General features: G+C 40.4%; 1 protein-coding gene across 2 annotated transcripts; it reads left to right on the forward strand.

Moving 5' to 3' along the window:
- Positions 1–6,287: 6,287 nt before the first annotated feature.
- LOC112035284 (uncharacterized) lies at positions 6,288–7,892 on the forward strand. Of its 2 annotated transcripts, none has more exons than XM_024068111.2 (2): positions 6,288–6,453; positions 6,938–7,892. In XM_024068111.2, the coding sequence occupies exon 2, from the start codon at positions 6,943–6,945 to the stop codon at positions 7,717–7,719; it is 777 nt and encodes a 258-aa protein (XP_023923879.1). In that variant the 5' UTR covers positions 6,288–6,453; positions 6,938–6,942; the 3' UTR covers positions 7,720–7,892. The 2 variants fall into 2 exon arrangements, with proteins under 2 accessions (XP_023923879.1, XP_023923878.1); XM_024068110.2 differs by having other exon boundaries at positions 6,289–6,453; positions 6,884–7,892.
- Positions 7,893–16,113: the final 8,221 nt, after the last annotated feature.

Raw genomic sequence — 16,113 nt, forward strand, 5'->3', positions numbered from 1 at the left:
CAGGGCAACGTTGATCAGAGTGAACTACTTGAGTACTGATAAGGCCTCTGATGGGACGGACGACCAGAGGAAAGGCAAATGGATGATCAACAGATGGAATAAGGAGATAGGTAGATGGGAACTATATAAAAAAGGCAAGTAAATAAAGAAAGGGGGGGGGGGAAAGAAGAAAGAAGAAAGGGTCTCCTCGGCCATGGGCCGAGGAGCGTCCCCCCATTTGTAAAGAAACTCTTGGCATTTTTACCGATTAAAAACCCGGTTTCTTAAAATTACCAAAATACCATATATATATATATATATATATACCTATAATCTAATCTAACTCATTCCTCATTTCTTCAGTTCACTCTTCAGCAGCCGCTGCAGCCTTCAGTCCTTCACTCATTTCAGCTCACTCAATCCCACACTCCTCCCTCCCTCACGCCTCATTCCAACCCTCCCTCAATCCGACCCTCCCTCTCCCTCAATTCAGTCTGACGGTCACTGAGTCAGTCACGCCTCAGTCACTAAGTCAGTCACGGACTCCGACCCTCCCACACTCCCTCAGTCACTAAGTCAGTTGGGTGCCAGCATTACTATATTTTTTTCCGTCGCACATTTCGTCATGGATAGCCATTGGAAACTTGCGTAGTATTCGCTCAACCATTTCTATGATTCCGTTTTTTGCTACAGACAGTATGGGTGGCTGTATATGATCCTTCGACTTCGAAACATTACTATCGGAATTAATAAAATTTAAGTCTTCATCTTCATCATATCTAGTTAGCCAAGGGTCCCTCCTCCGTCGAAGTAATGCTCTACGCTTATAGGTTTGATACAAAGTTTCATGATCTTATTGGACAATCTGTGCGTCTCTTTTATCTTCTTTATTTCCCCTGATTCTCAAAACCACATAACATAATATATATTATGAGCAACCAAATATATTAGTTCACTTATGTCAATCTGGCCTAAGTTGTTTTAATGAGCTTTTGGCCTCTGTTTCTACTCCTTTTCCTGTGTTATTGACATACAAATTTCTCTTCCCAAAAAAAAAAAAATTGGGCTTAAATTTTTTTTTTTGGTTGGGCCATGAATTGGGCCCGGTTGGGGCGAGTCCGGGCCCTGGAAAAAAACCCGGTATCCTAAACGGGCCGAGTCCAGGCCACGGATCTTGCCCTGCGGGTCGGGTCCAGGTATGAAAAAACCCGGCCCGAACCCGACCCGTTGCCATTCCTAATTTTGTTTTCATTTTTTACTTCCCACTAGTGTATAATTTTGTGCATATGTACAGGTATAATTAAAAAAATTTAGAAAATGTTCAAATTATATATAGTATTAATTTACACTTTTTTTAAACCATACATTTCTAAAATATTTATTGGTTTCTCATTTTTATATGTATAATTCAATTGGTTTTAAACTCTTTAGTTTTTGCACTCAATAATTCACTTGTCACAAAAATAAAAAACTTAGATGGACATGTGATGAAAAATTTGATTCCAATTGAAATATAATTTAGAATTTAATTAGATTTTGACTCTTCGATTTTTGCACTCAATAATATACTTTGCACAAAATTAAAAATTAAATAGGACACTTGGCACAAAATTGAGAATATTTAATTGGATTTGGACTGTTTGATTTTTACACTCAATAATTCACTTAGCACAAAATTAAAAATTAAATAGGACACGTGGCACAAAATTAAGAATCCAATTAAAATCCAATTGAATTTTCTCCTTGCTTTATATATATATATATATTGTGGGGCCCGTGGGCTTGATAACCACAGCCCATCGCATAGTAGGCCCAAGGCCAACGCCGAGGAGGACTGACTAGCCAAGGCTAAGTCAGACAAAGCCTCTTTTGTAACCCACGCCGAGAACCTGTTCGTCCTCGGCATTCTAAGGATAACTTTTGGGAGGGGACAAGCCCAGAGCAAGCTGTCACATTCGCACTTAATGCATTCACCTAACCCCTCTGGCCGCATTAATGGGGATATAACCCCCTGGCAGGGCAACGTTGATCAGAGTGAAACACTTGAGTACTGATAAGGCCTCTGATGGGACGGACGGTCAGAAGAAAGGCAAATGGATGATCAACAGATGGAATAAGGAGATAAGCAGATGAAAACTATATAAGAAAAGCAAGTAAAGTAAAAGAAGGGGGGGAAAAAAGAAAGAAGAAAAGGGTCTCCTCGGCCACGGGCCGAGGAGCATCCCCCCATTTGTAAAGAAACTCTTAGTATTTTTTATAAAAGAAAGTTCATGCATGGTGATCGACGGCCAGCGCCTAAACCTTTAACCCACTCTCTATAAATTTATTGTTTGGGCTGGATTGGGCTGAAAACCCATTCAGATTCAGGGTCAATCCAAATTGAGTCCTTACAATTGGCGCCGTCTGTGGGAAGGATTAGGGTGCTGGCCGGCGCACCAGGCGAGTGTTCTAAGTATTCGTTTTACAGTAGGTTGAAAAAAAAAATGGAAGATTTGACAGTGAAAAGAGAAATCTTGATATTATTATTTCATAAATAGAAAGAGTACATATTACAATCAGAGGCTCAGGCAAGCATGTTTTACAAACAAATTTACAAGCTAATACTACCAGCTATTTCTACAATCAGAGGCCCAGGTGGAGCCGCCCTAAGAAAAACTAGCCGGTGGGAAGTGTCAAGCCATCCCTTTATTGGTATAAAGAGAATGGGAGAGCTTGACAAGAGGCAGAGAAGGGGAAGGGCAATCATGTTTTCAGGCCACCAACAACTCCCTTCTCGGCCAGGCGGAGCTGGAACAAAGAGAGGAGCAGATGCAGGGGCTCCAGGATACCTTTTCCCATGATGTTCCCTCGATTCTCTCCGATCCTCACGAGTGTTGGCCGTTGGAGACGGCAACACTCGAGCACCGCCCATAAAGTGAATCCGCACGTCTTCCTCGTCGGGGGTGTGCTCCGAGGAAAGACGTTAGGTTCTCTAACAACCCCCCTCTGGGACACCTCGAAGGGCGCCATCAGGGTTACGCCTAGACTCTGCCGCACCGAAAGACCAGTGGGGGCTGCAGCCATACCGGTTTTTGTCAATCCCGGTAACAATTTCGGCGGGGTTGTTAAAAGGGCTTGGGGAGCTGGAAGAATGTGTTTTTTCTGTTTGCGTTGAGAGGTCCATGGATTGTGGGGGAACCATCTCCTCACTTTATATAAGGGTTGGGGGTTGGTGAGAGTTAATTCATGCAGAGTTCGAAAAGAGAATTATCAGCTGGGCTAATAATGAAGCTGCCAATTTCCAAGAAGGCCGTAGACCGTTGGACTCATGTTAATTCACGAGGACATTAATGAAGGCGCGTTTCGCGCACCGAGGCGTCCAACGCGGAACACGAATAGACAAAGGGCGCTTCATAAATGAAAAAGATGGGGCCTCGAGCTGGAGGCGAGATCAATGCCACGTGTAAAGATCATAATCTGACCCAAAGAGGAATCATCTCCAGTAAAGCGGTTTGAGGACAAACCTCCGCTTACAGAAAAATAGAAGTGGTAGACAGAACCAAGGTATTGCATGGTCCTCGGACCCAAACCTGTGGTAAAACTACACACACCATTATACCTGGGTACTAGACAGAACCAAGGTATTGCATGGTCCTCGGACCCAAACCTATGGGGAAACTAGATACTTACAAAAAAATAGAAGTGGTAGACAGAACCAAGGTATTGCATGGTCCTCGGACCCAAACCTATGGTAAAACTACACACACCATTATACCTGGGTACTAGACAGAACCAATGTATTGCATGGTCCTCGGACCCAAACCTATGGGGAAACTAGATACTTACAGAAAAATAGAAGTGGTAGACAGAACCAAGGTATTGCATGGTCCTCGATAATGCATTCACCTAACCCCTCTGGCCGCATTAATGGGGATATAACCCCTTGGCAGGGCAACGTTGATCAGAGTGAACCACTTGAGTACTGATAAGGCCTCTGATGGGACGGACGGCCAGAGGAAAGGCAAATGGATGATCAACAGATGAAATAAGGAGATAGGTAGATGGGAACTATATAAGAAAGGCAAGTAAATAAAGAAAGGGGGGGGGGGAAAGAAGAAAGAAGAAAGGGTCTCCTCGGCCATGGGCCGAGGAGCGTCCCCCCATTTGTAAAGAAACTCTTGGCATTTTTTTTATATAGAAAGTCCATGCATGGTGATCGACGGCCAGCACCTAAACCTTTAACCCACTCTCTATAAATTTATTGTTTGGGCTTATTGGGCTGAAAACCCAGCAAAACTCAGGGTCAATCCAAACTGAGTCCCTACAAATTCAATCTTGAATGTATTCAATTTTTTAGTTGTTTTTAAGGCAAAAAATTTTGTGTAGCTCCAACAAAAAAATTGTGGTAAGTTTTAATTTCAAGTGAAATTTGATCTAATATATGTCAAAAATGTATTCTACCATGTCACTCCTTATTTTATTTTTTTATTTTTGGGATAATTACTGTAAACCCACTTATGGTTTGGGCGAAAATCACATTGCCTGCCCGTGGTTTGAAAAGTGTCACTCAACTACCTGAGATATGTACCGTTTGTTTTTCGTAGCCCACCTCTGTTAAAATTAGGAGTAAATATGTATTTTTCCTCAAATTTTATGTCTCTCTCCTCCCAAAACAAAAAATAGCACAAAAATACAAAAGAAACAAGATCAAAAAGTGATACTGATATCTCTCTCAATTCACATAAATCTTTGAACACGAAGAACAGACCCAAAAAAATAAAACCCAGATCAACCTACACAAATAAGAATATAAGAATACTTGTCCAAATCTGAGAAAATTTAACGCTGTAAAAAAAACACTTTGTATTTATATCCTCATTCTATCCTTTGCAGTACCCATTCCTTTTTTTTTTTTTTTTTTTTTCCCAAATCTCCCAACAAAAATTCACAAGAAAACATGAAGAACAATAATAATCTCCGAAATCTCTGTTCTGTTCACTAGTCACTATGAGAAACGGCGGCGGCGAGTGGTCACTCTCTGACGCTGATCCAGCTCCAGGTCACTCGGCTACGACTCGTTGATGTGGACCTCGCTGAACCCACGTGGAAAAATGGTGTTCCTCGAGGAAGATTTGAAGTGGTTCCAAAGGGTTCTCAAGGACTGGCTGTACCTAAAGGCCTACACGGTCAAGTACTGAACCCAGCTCTCCCAGGCCGACGATCTCCTCTCCTCGTACCGCTCCAAATGCCTTTGCTCGCCATCCGATGCTTACCAACGTGGCAACACACGGTGCCGTTTGGTGCTCGAGAATCTTCCAAACGAGGTGTACGAGACCGAGTGGGATTTAATAATGATCGACGCGCCGAGAGGGTACTTCGCCGAAGCGTCAGGTAGGATGGGTGCGATTTTCTTGGCAGTGGTCATGGTGAGGAACAAGAAGGGATTTGGTTCCACACATGATTTTTCTTTAGCAAAAAGCACTCCCGGAGTCCAAAACACTCAACAAATGGTTCAAAAGCAAATGACCCTTAGCAATCACCACATGCTTGCTCGAATCCACCAATAAATCCTCAAAATCAAACTCATAGCTTTTTCTTTCATCTCGAACAAGATTGAATCAAGCAATTTCACCAACAAAGGCACCATACCTTGAGCCACAGCGATCGTCACATTCTTGTCATCCAAATATTAATTTTCACAAAACCCTCCATTTTGATCTTGTTTCTCTCACAATTTTTGTGCTATTTTTTGTTTTAGGAGGAGAGAGACATAAAATTTGAGGAAAAATACTTATTTACCCCTAATTTTAACAGAGGTGGGTTACGGAAAACAAACAGTACATACCTCAAGTAGATTGAGTAACACTTTTCAAACCACGGGTAGGCAAAGTGATTTTCGTCCAAATCACAGACGAATTTACTGTAATTATCTCTTTATTTTTAGAAACAAACACACACACAAAGGATAGAAAAATTGGTTGTATCGTGTCTTTTCTCATTTGGCTCTTCTATTTTTTTAGGGAAAAAAGTTAATAATTTGCATACATTATAATTTGGGATTACTACATTTTTTAATTAAAAAAATAAATAAATAAGGATGTGATGAGTAAATTATTTCATCCAAAACGCAAAATACTCATTACACCCTTAAGTATTTCTGTAATTAAAAAATGTGGTAATTCTAAATTATAATGAATGTAAATTATTAATCTTAAAAAAAAAAAAAAAAAAAGTTTCTAAGCACATGCTTATATACTGATTAGCATACACGCAAGTACACTATCAAATTAAAAAATGTAAGGGCAAAAGGGAAAAACTATAAAATATGTAAGGGCATATTCGGCCGAGGGAAAAGAAGAAGAAAAAGAAGAAGAGGGAAGTAGATCGGCTGATCATCTCTCCCACAGTAGAAGAAGAAGAAGAGATCGGCGTGAGAAGGAGAGAGGGTAAACTGATTTTGGGTGCAAGGGATTCTCTCAAAACGCAGCGTTTCAGGTTAGGATTTTTACTCCCCTGGCCATACGCGTACGACACGGGCACGGCAGGCAAATTGCCGTGTCCGTGCTTTCTTGAGTCTTAATACAAGTTGCAGCAAGTAATATATTAAGTCTTGGATTATGTGTTAATTTTCTTCTCCATGTGTTGGTTTACCAATGAGAAATTAAATTATATATGTGGTAGATTTCGGGAATAAAATCTGAAATGCTAGGATAATTTGTAAAAAAGAAAAGGGTCGGTTTTATCTCCAACAAAAGTGATGGCTTTGGTTGTTCATGTCAAACATGTAGGTTTTAGAGTAAGTTACCTTTTAATAAATTCTTCAGGGAGTTCATATCAAATGCCGTATCTGTTTGATTTAGGAGAGAATTAATTAATAGAGATTGAAGTAATTGATTTTGAATAAATAATGTTGATTGATTTGTAGATTAGGTTGGCGGAATCAGTAAGCAGAGATCTTCTACTGATATTATTGTGGCAGGAGAGATGGAAGATGTCCTAACAGAGATTCCCCCACCTTCAAGGTTCTTTCAGGAAGATCTCAACAACTTCGCCCCTCAGTCACCCCCTCTCCCGTCTCCCTTTCTTGTGTTTTCTAATCCTAAACCAAATGAAACTCTCCGCCCCTCTCTCCTCATCGTGGCCATATCTTCCCCATCCCTTTATGTCTTCCATCAACTCTCCTCTAAAACCCTTATTGGAAGTCTTATTCTCCCCGACATCCCTTTCTCTGGAAACTCTATTGAACCCTCTCTTGGAGACAAATCCTGCAACATCTACACACTTACTGATTCAATAATCATCATCTCTCTTCAGTGCCCCATTGCTGCCGAGAGATCTAACGTTGTTGCAAAGTTGCTGATTGGAGAAAAAATCATTCCTGAGAGGGTTCTGATATTGGATTCAGTTCAGAGTCAAAGCTTCCGAGGTAAGTTGTCACCAGATGAGACATTTGCTTTCAAGCTGGAGACTTCATCAGAAAGAAAAGGGCTGGATGATTCATCATTGTTGAAGGGCATAAACTATTTTCCATCAGGAAGTGTTGTAGATGGCTTGGCAGCTGCTCTGCTGGGCCGATGCCAGACGAGGAACATCAAGGGAACTCTCTGTGTTTCGTGGCCTGAATTTGGTGGGGCTGCGCTGTCCCTGGTTAAATCTCTTCTGCAGAGGAATGTGTTGCCAGGTTTGGACTTGAGCATAAATGCTGATGGTGTGGTTAGCTGGACCAAGGATCATTCTTTTGATTCTGAGTTGTACACCTAATGAACTAGGTTTGAGATGCTTTTTCTTCCCACTGTTGCATAACTGTTTCATTAAATTTTATTCCTTTTTTTTGTACTGTCATAAGATTTTGAAAAGAACTCATAACCAAGTAGGATCTTATTTTTTCCCTTTATGATGCCAAGCTCTAATATTCATCATTCAATCTTTCCAGATGTTTTTGTCGTCTTGAATTTATTGTAATTTTTTTTTTTCATATGTGAAAATTACATGTTGCTGGCAGATTTTTACCTCTAATCTGTCTTCTGGTAGCTGCTCAATGAGAAGTTGTCTTACACCGATTGTGTTGATTCAGCAAGCCACAAAAAAAAATAAAAAATAAAACCACCATTGTTCTTGACTACCCTCACCTGTAGGCAAGACTAGCAGAGTGGCAATCTTGACAAAAATTATAGTGCACTTAGCATTTGGCTGGTAGAGGGGAGTAGAGTAAAGTACAACGCTACTCTACTCCCCTTTGCTCTACAATCCAAACAGGTCCTAGGTGTTCACTGCGGTTGGTGCTTATGGCTCTAATAGGGACCGGGTGGTCTGGGTTTTCATTTGTTATTAGTTTTGTAGGACACAATTTGACCTTGACAATTTGGTTCTCATCTCACCCATATTTCATAATTCATATCTCAATTTTCATAACTTATAACTCACAATTCGTGACTCATTTTCATAACAAATAATTCCCAATTTTTTTCTTAACTCATTCCGCATTAGTTGGTGGGACTTGTATCAAAAACTGCTACCTGCCATAGTAATGAAACTTGAAGACCACAAATTGCAAACAAACGTAGCAACTCAGATGAACCGAAGAAGAAAAAAGCATTGATCAGCAACACCCACATGATCAACCACACCCACAAAAAGAAAAAGCTACTGACGGCCACACAAACCCACCTCCATCACAATCCAAGCCTCAAACCACAACCACACCAATACACCCATCTAAATCCAAACACATCAACATACAAATCCCTAGATCGGTGTTGATGCCCATTTTTTTAAAAATTTGTACCCAAAGGCCCATAAAGAAGAAAGCCTAGTGAGAAGCAAGGCCCAAAGACTCACCAAGAAGACCGAAGAGCAAGAAATTTCTAAAGAAAGAAGTGCAAGTGAACGCAAATCTGCCGCAGAATACAAGTCTGCCGCAGAATACAGTTCTCTGGCAGGATGGCTTCGGCAGATGAAGATAAATTGGGCCCAAGACCCTTTTGATCCAATCAACATCATTTGGCCCACAAAGGCCCAAATCCTTTTGTATAAAAAAGATAGGCGTGAAAATTGAGAAGAAAAATACACGGTAGGCCCAAAAGGGCCTTGCAGGATTGAAATAAGCAGCAGGAATAACAATCTGGTATGGCAGGAGATGCCAAGCCACGAAGCAAACATCGAAATTAAAGGGAGGCCCAATGATCCAACAAAGAAAGGGACAAGTCATAAATGTTGGAGATGCAACCCACACTAGAAAAGGCCAAAAAGTGCATGACAGGATATGCACACCCATTCTCAGACCTCGGCAAATGTATGAAACATCAAGAAGGTAAAACATGCGTACAATCCAGGCATCACCAGCCTATATCCAGCCACTACGGGAAAAGGTGAGGTCATGGGAGAGGGCATGGTCTGGCGGTGGGGAGAGGAGTGGAAACCCATTCTTGTGTTTCTTGCCCAGGCTCTTTCGGTGGGCACAGTCCTGCTGGGATGACATGCCAACCAAAAGAGGCAAGGCTGGGTAAGAACCACTAGGTGCATGCCATGAGAGACCGAGAGGGAGAGGGTACACACTGGACGAGTAGAAAAGGAACCGTCGTTGTCTGAAAGCCACAGGTCAATGGTGGTAGTTAGAACCGTTGACTTGGTAAGTGGTCGGCAAAAGATTCCCATATCAGACAAGGGCCATGAAAGGGCTAGAACAGTAAAATCGGTCACGACATTCTCTATATAAGAGACCCGTAGCTGTGTACAAAAAGGGGGGGGGGGGGAGGAAGGAATTGAAAGAAAAAACAGAGAGGAAAAAAAAGGAATTTGAAAGAAAAAACGGAAGGGAATGGAAAAAGATGAGAAAACAAAGATGAGAAAACAAAAAGAAGAAAGAAAGAAAGCAAAAAAGAAAAGAAAGGCAAGAATTCTAAGAAAGAAAACAGAGAGCAAGGATAAAACAAAAAAACAGAGGAGGAAGAAGGAAAAACAGAGTGTTTTATGGCAGGCATGCACCCAATTAGGTTAACCCCCTCTCTCCCTCAATAGCCTCGTCCTCCATTGGAGGGAAATACGACTTATACTCAGGCATATACCATTTGGGGCTGATCTCTCAAAGCAATTAATTTCGCTTTTGAAGTTACTTGCGTTGAGGGAGCAGTTTTCCCTTCCCTGGTTAAAGTCCTGCTGTGACAGTTAGTGCGGCAGACTCATTCTTTTAACTCTACTAATCTCACTCTAATCTTTTGTTTAAGTGTTATTCTTTAAAAGCGAGGCCTTTTAAGTTATTTATCTTGTTTATTGCGGCAGAAATAGTGACTGCATTTTCTTTACGTTTTCTATATATTGTCTGTCTGCCATAACCTCTTAACGACTCTGCTTGTTGTGAGCTTATAAACAGACTTTAGCAGACGTGGTGTGGCTTACGCACAAGCCAGGCCAAGGAAGTGGAAAAGTATTTCTTCAATAAAAAATGGTAGTCATTCACATTGCCGAAGGCTTTACTGCACGGCAAATAGCTTTAAAGCACGGCAAACAGCTTTAAAGCACAGCAAACAGCTTCATTGCACGGCAGAAGGCTTTACAGTAGAAAACTTTAATGTACAGCAGACAGCTCTATTGCACAGCAGGAGGCTTTACGGCAGGAAGCTTTACTGCAAAACAGAAAGCTTTTTCGCACAGCAGATAGCTTCATTGCATAGCAGAAAGTATCGTTGCACAGCAGAAAAGTCAAACCTGTGGCAGAAATAGGAGAAAAGTTCCTTCTGCGGCAGAAACGTCAATCCTGCGGCAGAAACTGGAGAAAAGTCTTCTGTGGCAGAAACATAGGATAACTTGGACTCAACGTTTGCGCACAAGTCGGGCCAAGGTGTGCTCCAATTTGGCCGGTCCCGACTCCTCACCCAGAAACAACTCGGGCCTAGTGGGGCAAGAATTTGCCCAATACCCCAATCCAGGCCCACCCCCTTACAATCGGCAACCCAAATCCCTATATAGGAAATAGGACTGATGAAGAAAGAAAGAAGAGAACAAAGTTGAGAGAAAAAAATTGCGTGAAGAAAAAAGAAAGAGAAAAGAAAGAAAGAGCCATTGGTAGTGTGACAAGTTTGTACAATGTGGGTCACACTCATTATATGTTATTACCAAAATGTCACTTAACTCATAACTCAAAATTTGAAAACACCAAAAAGCTGTTCTCAATTCTCATCACTCATTCACAATATTTTGAGTGATGAGAATTGGGAATGAAAGAAAACTTGGCCAAATAGATACAATTAGTGTGAGATCTACCAAAAGTGAGTAATGGGTGATGGAAAATGAGTGATAGAAAATGAGTAATAGATGATAGAAATAAGGCAAACCAAATAGGCTCTAAATCTCACTGTGACACATGATTCTTTAGAGTTGTGCTACCTATCCGGTCCTTATTCTGTGAAAATGACCCAACAAATCTCTAGAGTCTAGACCATGCATTTTTTGTTATTTTTTTATTGTGGTTTAACATGGATTTGAGAAAAAAAAAACTTGGTTTGTATCCCTGCTTTAAACACCATTTCATGAGGCTAACCTCGATCTTCACAATCAAATAGAATGGTTTTCTCCGGTGGCCATATGTGGCATATCATACTTTGCCGGGCATGCTATTCTCCTGACTAAATTGCGAGCATCTCTTGACTATAGACGCTTTCCTCAGCCTTGCAAGCTTCAAATCAAAGTGTTTCTTTGTTAATGAAATCAGAAAATAGCTTTTCTATTGTGACATGTGGTTATTGATTTGACATTAAATGGCTGATAACGCCTTTTGAATCTACTACCAATGATTATCCTATTTATGTATATGCAATTATGCATTCCCTTTAATAGTGCATGGGTCTCATAGTTGTGTGTAGCCTCACACACTGTGAGAAGTAAAATGTATATATCCCATATATGAGATTTCTTTTCACCTTATGATGATTGTTTTTATTATGAGATTAAGATATTAAAAAATCAATTAGTTTTTGGTATAGCCAAATTTAAATCCCAAATTTATTATTATACAACAAAATGTTTTTCTAGATGAATTAATTAGAACTCACATAAATAAAACGAGGCTAAAAAAGGGATATTATTATTACCAGTTTTTTATTTTTTTTTGAGAAACTGTTTACTAGTTTAATGGGATATAATGAGATGTTAACTATAGACTATAGAGGACCTTTCTCTGTTGTCTCTATATTGTTGCCAATAAATTTACAGGCTTAAATCTTATTCCGATGCATCTTATTCCACTGGCACTGGGGCACATTAGCCTAGGACTGATGTATTGCAGTTGCGTGAGGCCCAAAGTAGTATTATGGCCCATGTCCTACGTTTGGGAATCACACAACTTCCCCTAGGTCTATTTTTTTTTTTTTTTTTTTTAAGAAACAGCACTGCAGTGCATTAAATTATGAAATACCAACTAAATCAGCATAGTAAGAAGTCAGTACATCAGATAGAACAACTTTCATTCATATTGCACAATTTGTAAAATTAACCGCTAATTGAGCCAAATTGTGTGCAACTATGTTACCCTTTCTCTTAGTGTGAGGGTAGACAACTTAGAAAAACCAGAAGATAAAACTAGGGAGTCCTGTATTAGCAAGCCAAACGGGGCTAGTCCAGTGTTCTTAGATTTTAGCGCTGTCATCACCATTAGAGAGTCTCCCTCTAGAACAACATCTGCAATGTCCATCTCTCTAGCAAACTCAAGGGCTTTGTTGGCAGCCAAAGCTTCAATCTCTACTGGCTAGAGCTGTTAAGGAACTCGAGTAGCCATGGAAGCAATAACAAGCCCCTTCCTGTTGCGAATGATTACTCCCAAACCAGAGCATTTGTCTCCGACAAAGATGGTGCCATCAAAATTAATTTTAAGCGTTTCCTGATCTGGAGGTTTACACTGTGCTCTTCTCACCGGTCTACTGGGGAGTGGTGCATTTTTCATCGCTTGGAACTCCGCAAAGCTGTCATGAGTCCACTGAGAGAGTTGGTTTATGGGGCGATGGGCTTGCTAATTCCATACTTGATTTCTTTGGTGCCAAATGGACCAAATGGTGAATGCAAACAGTGCCGAATTCCTTTGATGATCGAAAACCCAAGCTAGGAGCTCGCTAAAACTTGAGAAGCTCCGTTGGTTCTGAAAACTCCATATGCTAAAACTCCATCCAGCTTTTTACAACTCCACACCGCATGCAAAGTGTCTTCATTTTCTTCCTTGCATCAATCACAGCACTGCTCTATAATAATTGTTCGTCGGAATAGATTACACTCCGAAGGGAGAGAGTTACGGCAGGCCCTCCAAATTAGATTTCTAGCTTTATTTGGGCATTCAAGAGCCCAAATCTTCTTCCAAAGCCTTTTCTCATGGTCTTGATGCATAGCCATCTGAAAACCATCTTCATCTTCCTTCAAGAACCGGTAGCCCGTTTTGCAACTATACCTCCCATCATGCTCCCACGGCCAATACAGAGAGTCTTCCATACCTTTTCTAGCCAACGGAATATTCTTTATTTCTTTAGCTTCTTGTGGTGCAAAAATTCCATCTATCATTGCAACGTTCCATGTTCTAGTTTCCTCATCAATTAAGCAATCCATTGTGGCTTCTTCCATTGCTTCCACCATTGGGGAAAGTACGTTAGTTAGCTCCACCAGATCCAATGAATTTTCCTTTTATTACCCCTTTGGCCCCATCAAATCTTCTTTATCATTACCTCAATGTCGTCACAAAGTCCCAATGGTAATTTAAAGCACCCCATAGCATAAGTAGGGATAGCTTAGATCACGGATTTGATTAAAACCTCTCTTCCAGCTAGAGATAGCAATTAACCCTCCCATCCTTGGAGTTTTCTCCAAACCCTTTCTTTTATATAATTGAAACTAGCCTTTTTTCCCCTACTTACAAAGGAGGGAAGACCCAAATATTTCTCATAAAACTTCACTTATTGGACTTGGAAGAGATTCTTTATGCTTGATTTTGCTTCATCCATGGTGGATTTGCTAAATAAGATTGCAGTCTTATCCTTGTTGATTTTTTGCCCTAACCAAGACTCATATTCACCCAATAACTTCAATACATTATTGCAATCCTTAGAGATTGACCTATAGAAGAGCAAGCTATCATCTGCAAAAAACAAGTGGGTTAGCTTAGGGCCTCGTTTGCACAAGGAAAAGCTCTTGATATCCCCATTCCTCACCGAGTGTTTAATGAGAGTATGAAGGCCTTCCGTACATAAAAGGAAAAGGAAAGGAGATAGGAGGTCTCCTTGTCTAATTCCTCTCTTAGGGTGGATCATTCCAGTTGGCTCCCCATTCACCATGATAGAGTACGACACCGTTTTCACACAACTCATCATGAGAGCGACCCATCTAGCACAAAAACCCATTTTCTCCAGAAGCCTCTCCAAATACACCCATTCCACCTGATCCTAGGCTTTACTCATGTCTAATTTGATAGCCATAAACTCATGTTTTCCTGAATTATGTTGCTTCATATGATGAAGGGTCTCAAATGCAACCATAATATTGTTTGAAATAAGTCTTTCCTTAGCAAAGGCAAATTGATATTCAGTAATTAGGGAAGGTAAAAATTTCTTCAACCTATTTGCTAAGACCTTAGAATAAATCTTATATAGGACATTGCAAAGACTAATAGGGTGAAATTCAAACATATGTTCAGGATTAGCTATTTTAGGAATAAGAGTAATGAGTGTATGGTTAATGGGTTCGGGTAGGATACTTGAATTCAGCCATGAGAGAATGGCTGAAGTAACATCATGCTACTTCGTCGACCAAAAGTGTTGATAAAACAACGGTGGCATACCATCAGGACCTGGTGCTTTTAGAGGTGCCATCTGATTCAAGGCTTCCTTGACTTCCAATTTTGTAAATCCCTTCATCAAATCCGCATTCATTTCATCAGTCACCATGCATGGGATTTTCTCAAGAGAATCAGCTTCAATATTAGGATTGGAGGTGGAAAAAAGTTCTTTGTAGTAACTCTCCATCACATGCCCAATTTCCTCTTGTTCGATCAACCAAGCTCCATTCCAGTCTCTTATTCCTCTGATCAGACTCTTCCTAAATCTCTTTGTAGCCTTACTGTGAAAGAAAGCTATATTGTTGTCCCCTTTGCTTAACCACAACACCCTAAATCTTTGACACCACATTCTTGATTCTCGATCTTGCAACAAGTTAATCTCCAATCTTAGGTTCCTAACCTGAGTATTGTTCCTACTCATCATAGCCTCAATCTCGTCCAAAGAAAGTTGGTTCTTTTTAATCTCTAATTCCCTTCTCACGCGCCTAAAGTTGTGTTTATTCCACCATGTTAATTCTTGTTCACATTTAGCCACTTTTTTCAAAATGGCTATGCTTGAATTTGGTTCCCTTGTACTACTCCAAACTTCCTCAACCATTTCACCACAAGTTGGGTCCGATAACCACATTTCTTCAAATCTAAAACATCTCTTCTTTCTAGGTTCAGGGAGCCTCAACAAATTGATCAGTAGAGGAGAATGATTTGATGACATACAACTAAGGTGATGTACCCTAGTTCCTGGGAATTTTTTAAACCAAGAATTTGTAGTCATGCACTGATCCAATCTTATTCTTATGGAATGCCCATCAACATAGTGTTTTGCCCATGTGAATTTAGGCCCCACATATGCCAAGTCCATGAATTGACATTCATCGATCACATCTCGAAATAGTTGCATTTGATTATGATCTCTAGGAGCCCCACCCCACTTTTCCTCTTGGCGAACAATTTCATTAAAATCACCACCACAAATCCAAGGGATGTTCATTCTAGAGTTTAAACTTCTCAGTTTGCTTCATGCCTCACTCCTCCTGTGGGTTTCATGCTCTCCATAAAAACTAGTGAATTGCCATGCATTTTCAGTGTTCCCATTGATGATCGTATCAATAAAATACTTGTGGGAATTAATCGCATCAATGTTAATAGAATTTTTCCAAAATAAAACTAATCCACCACCTCTATTTGGCCTCGGAGCCACCCACTTCTAGTCAAAATTAATCTTGTTCAAAGTACGATCTAGCCTTGTTTCGTCTGCCCATGTTTCGGCTATAAACACGACAGATGGATCTTTTGCCTGTATCAATCTAACAAGCTCATTCTCTGTACATGGGTTCCTAAGCCCACGATAG

This window comes from Quercus suber, unplaced genomic scaffold (assembly GCF_002906115.3).
Source record: "Quercus suber isolate HL8 unplaced genomic scaffold, Cork oak 2.0 scaffold_59, whole genome shotgun sequence".
NCBI lineage: Eukaryota > Viridiplantae > Streptophyta > Magnoliopsida > Fagales > Fagaceae > Quercus > Quercus suber.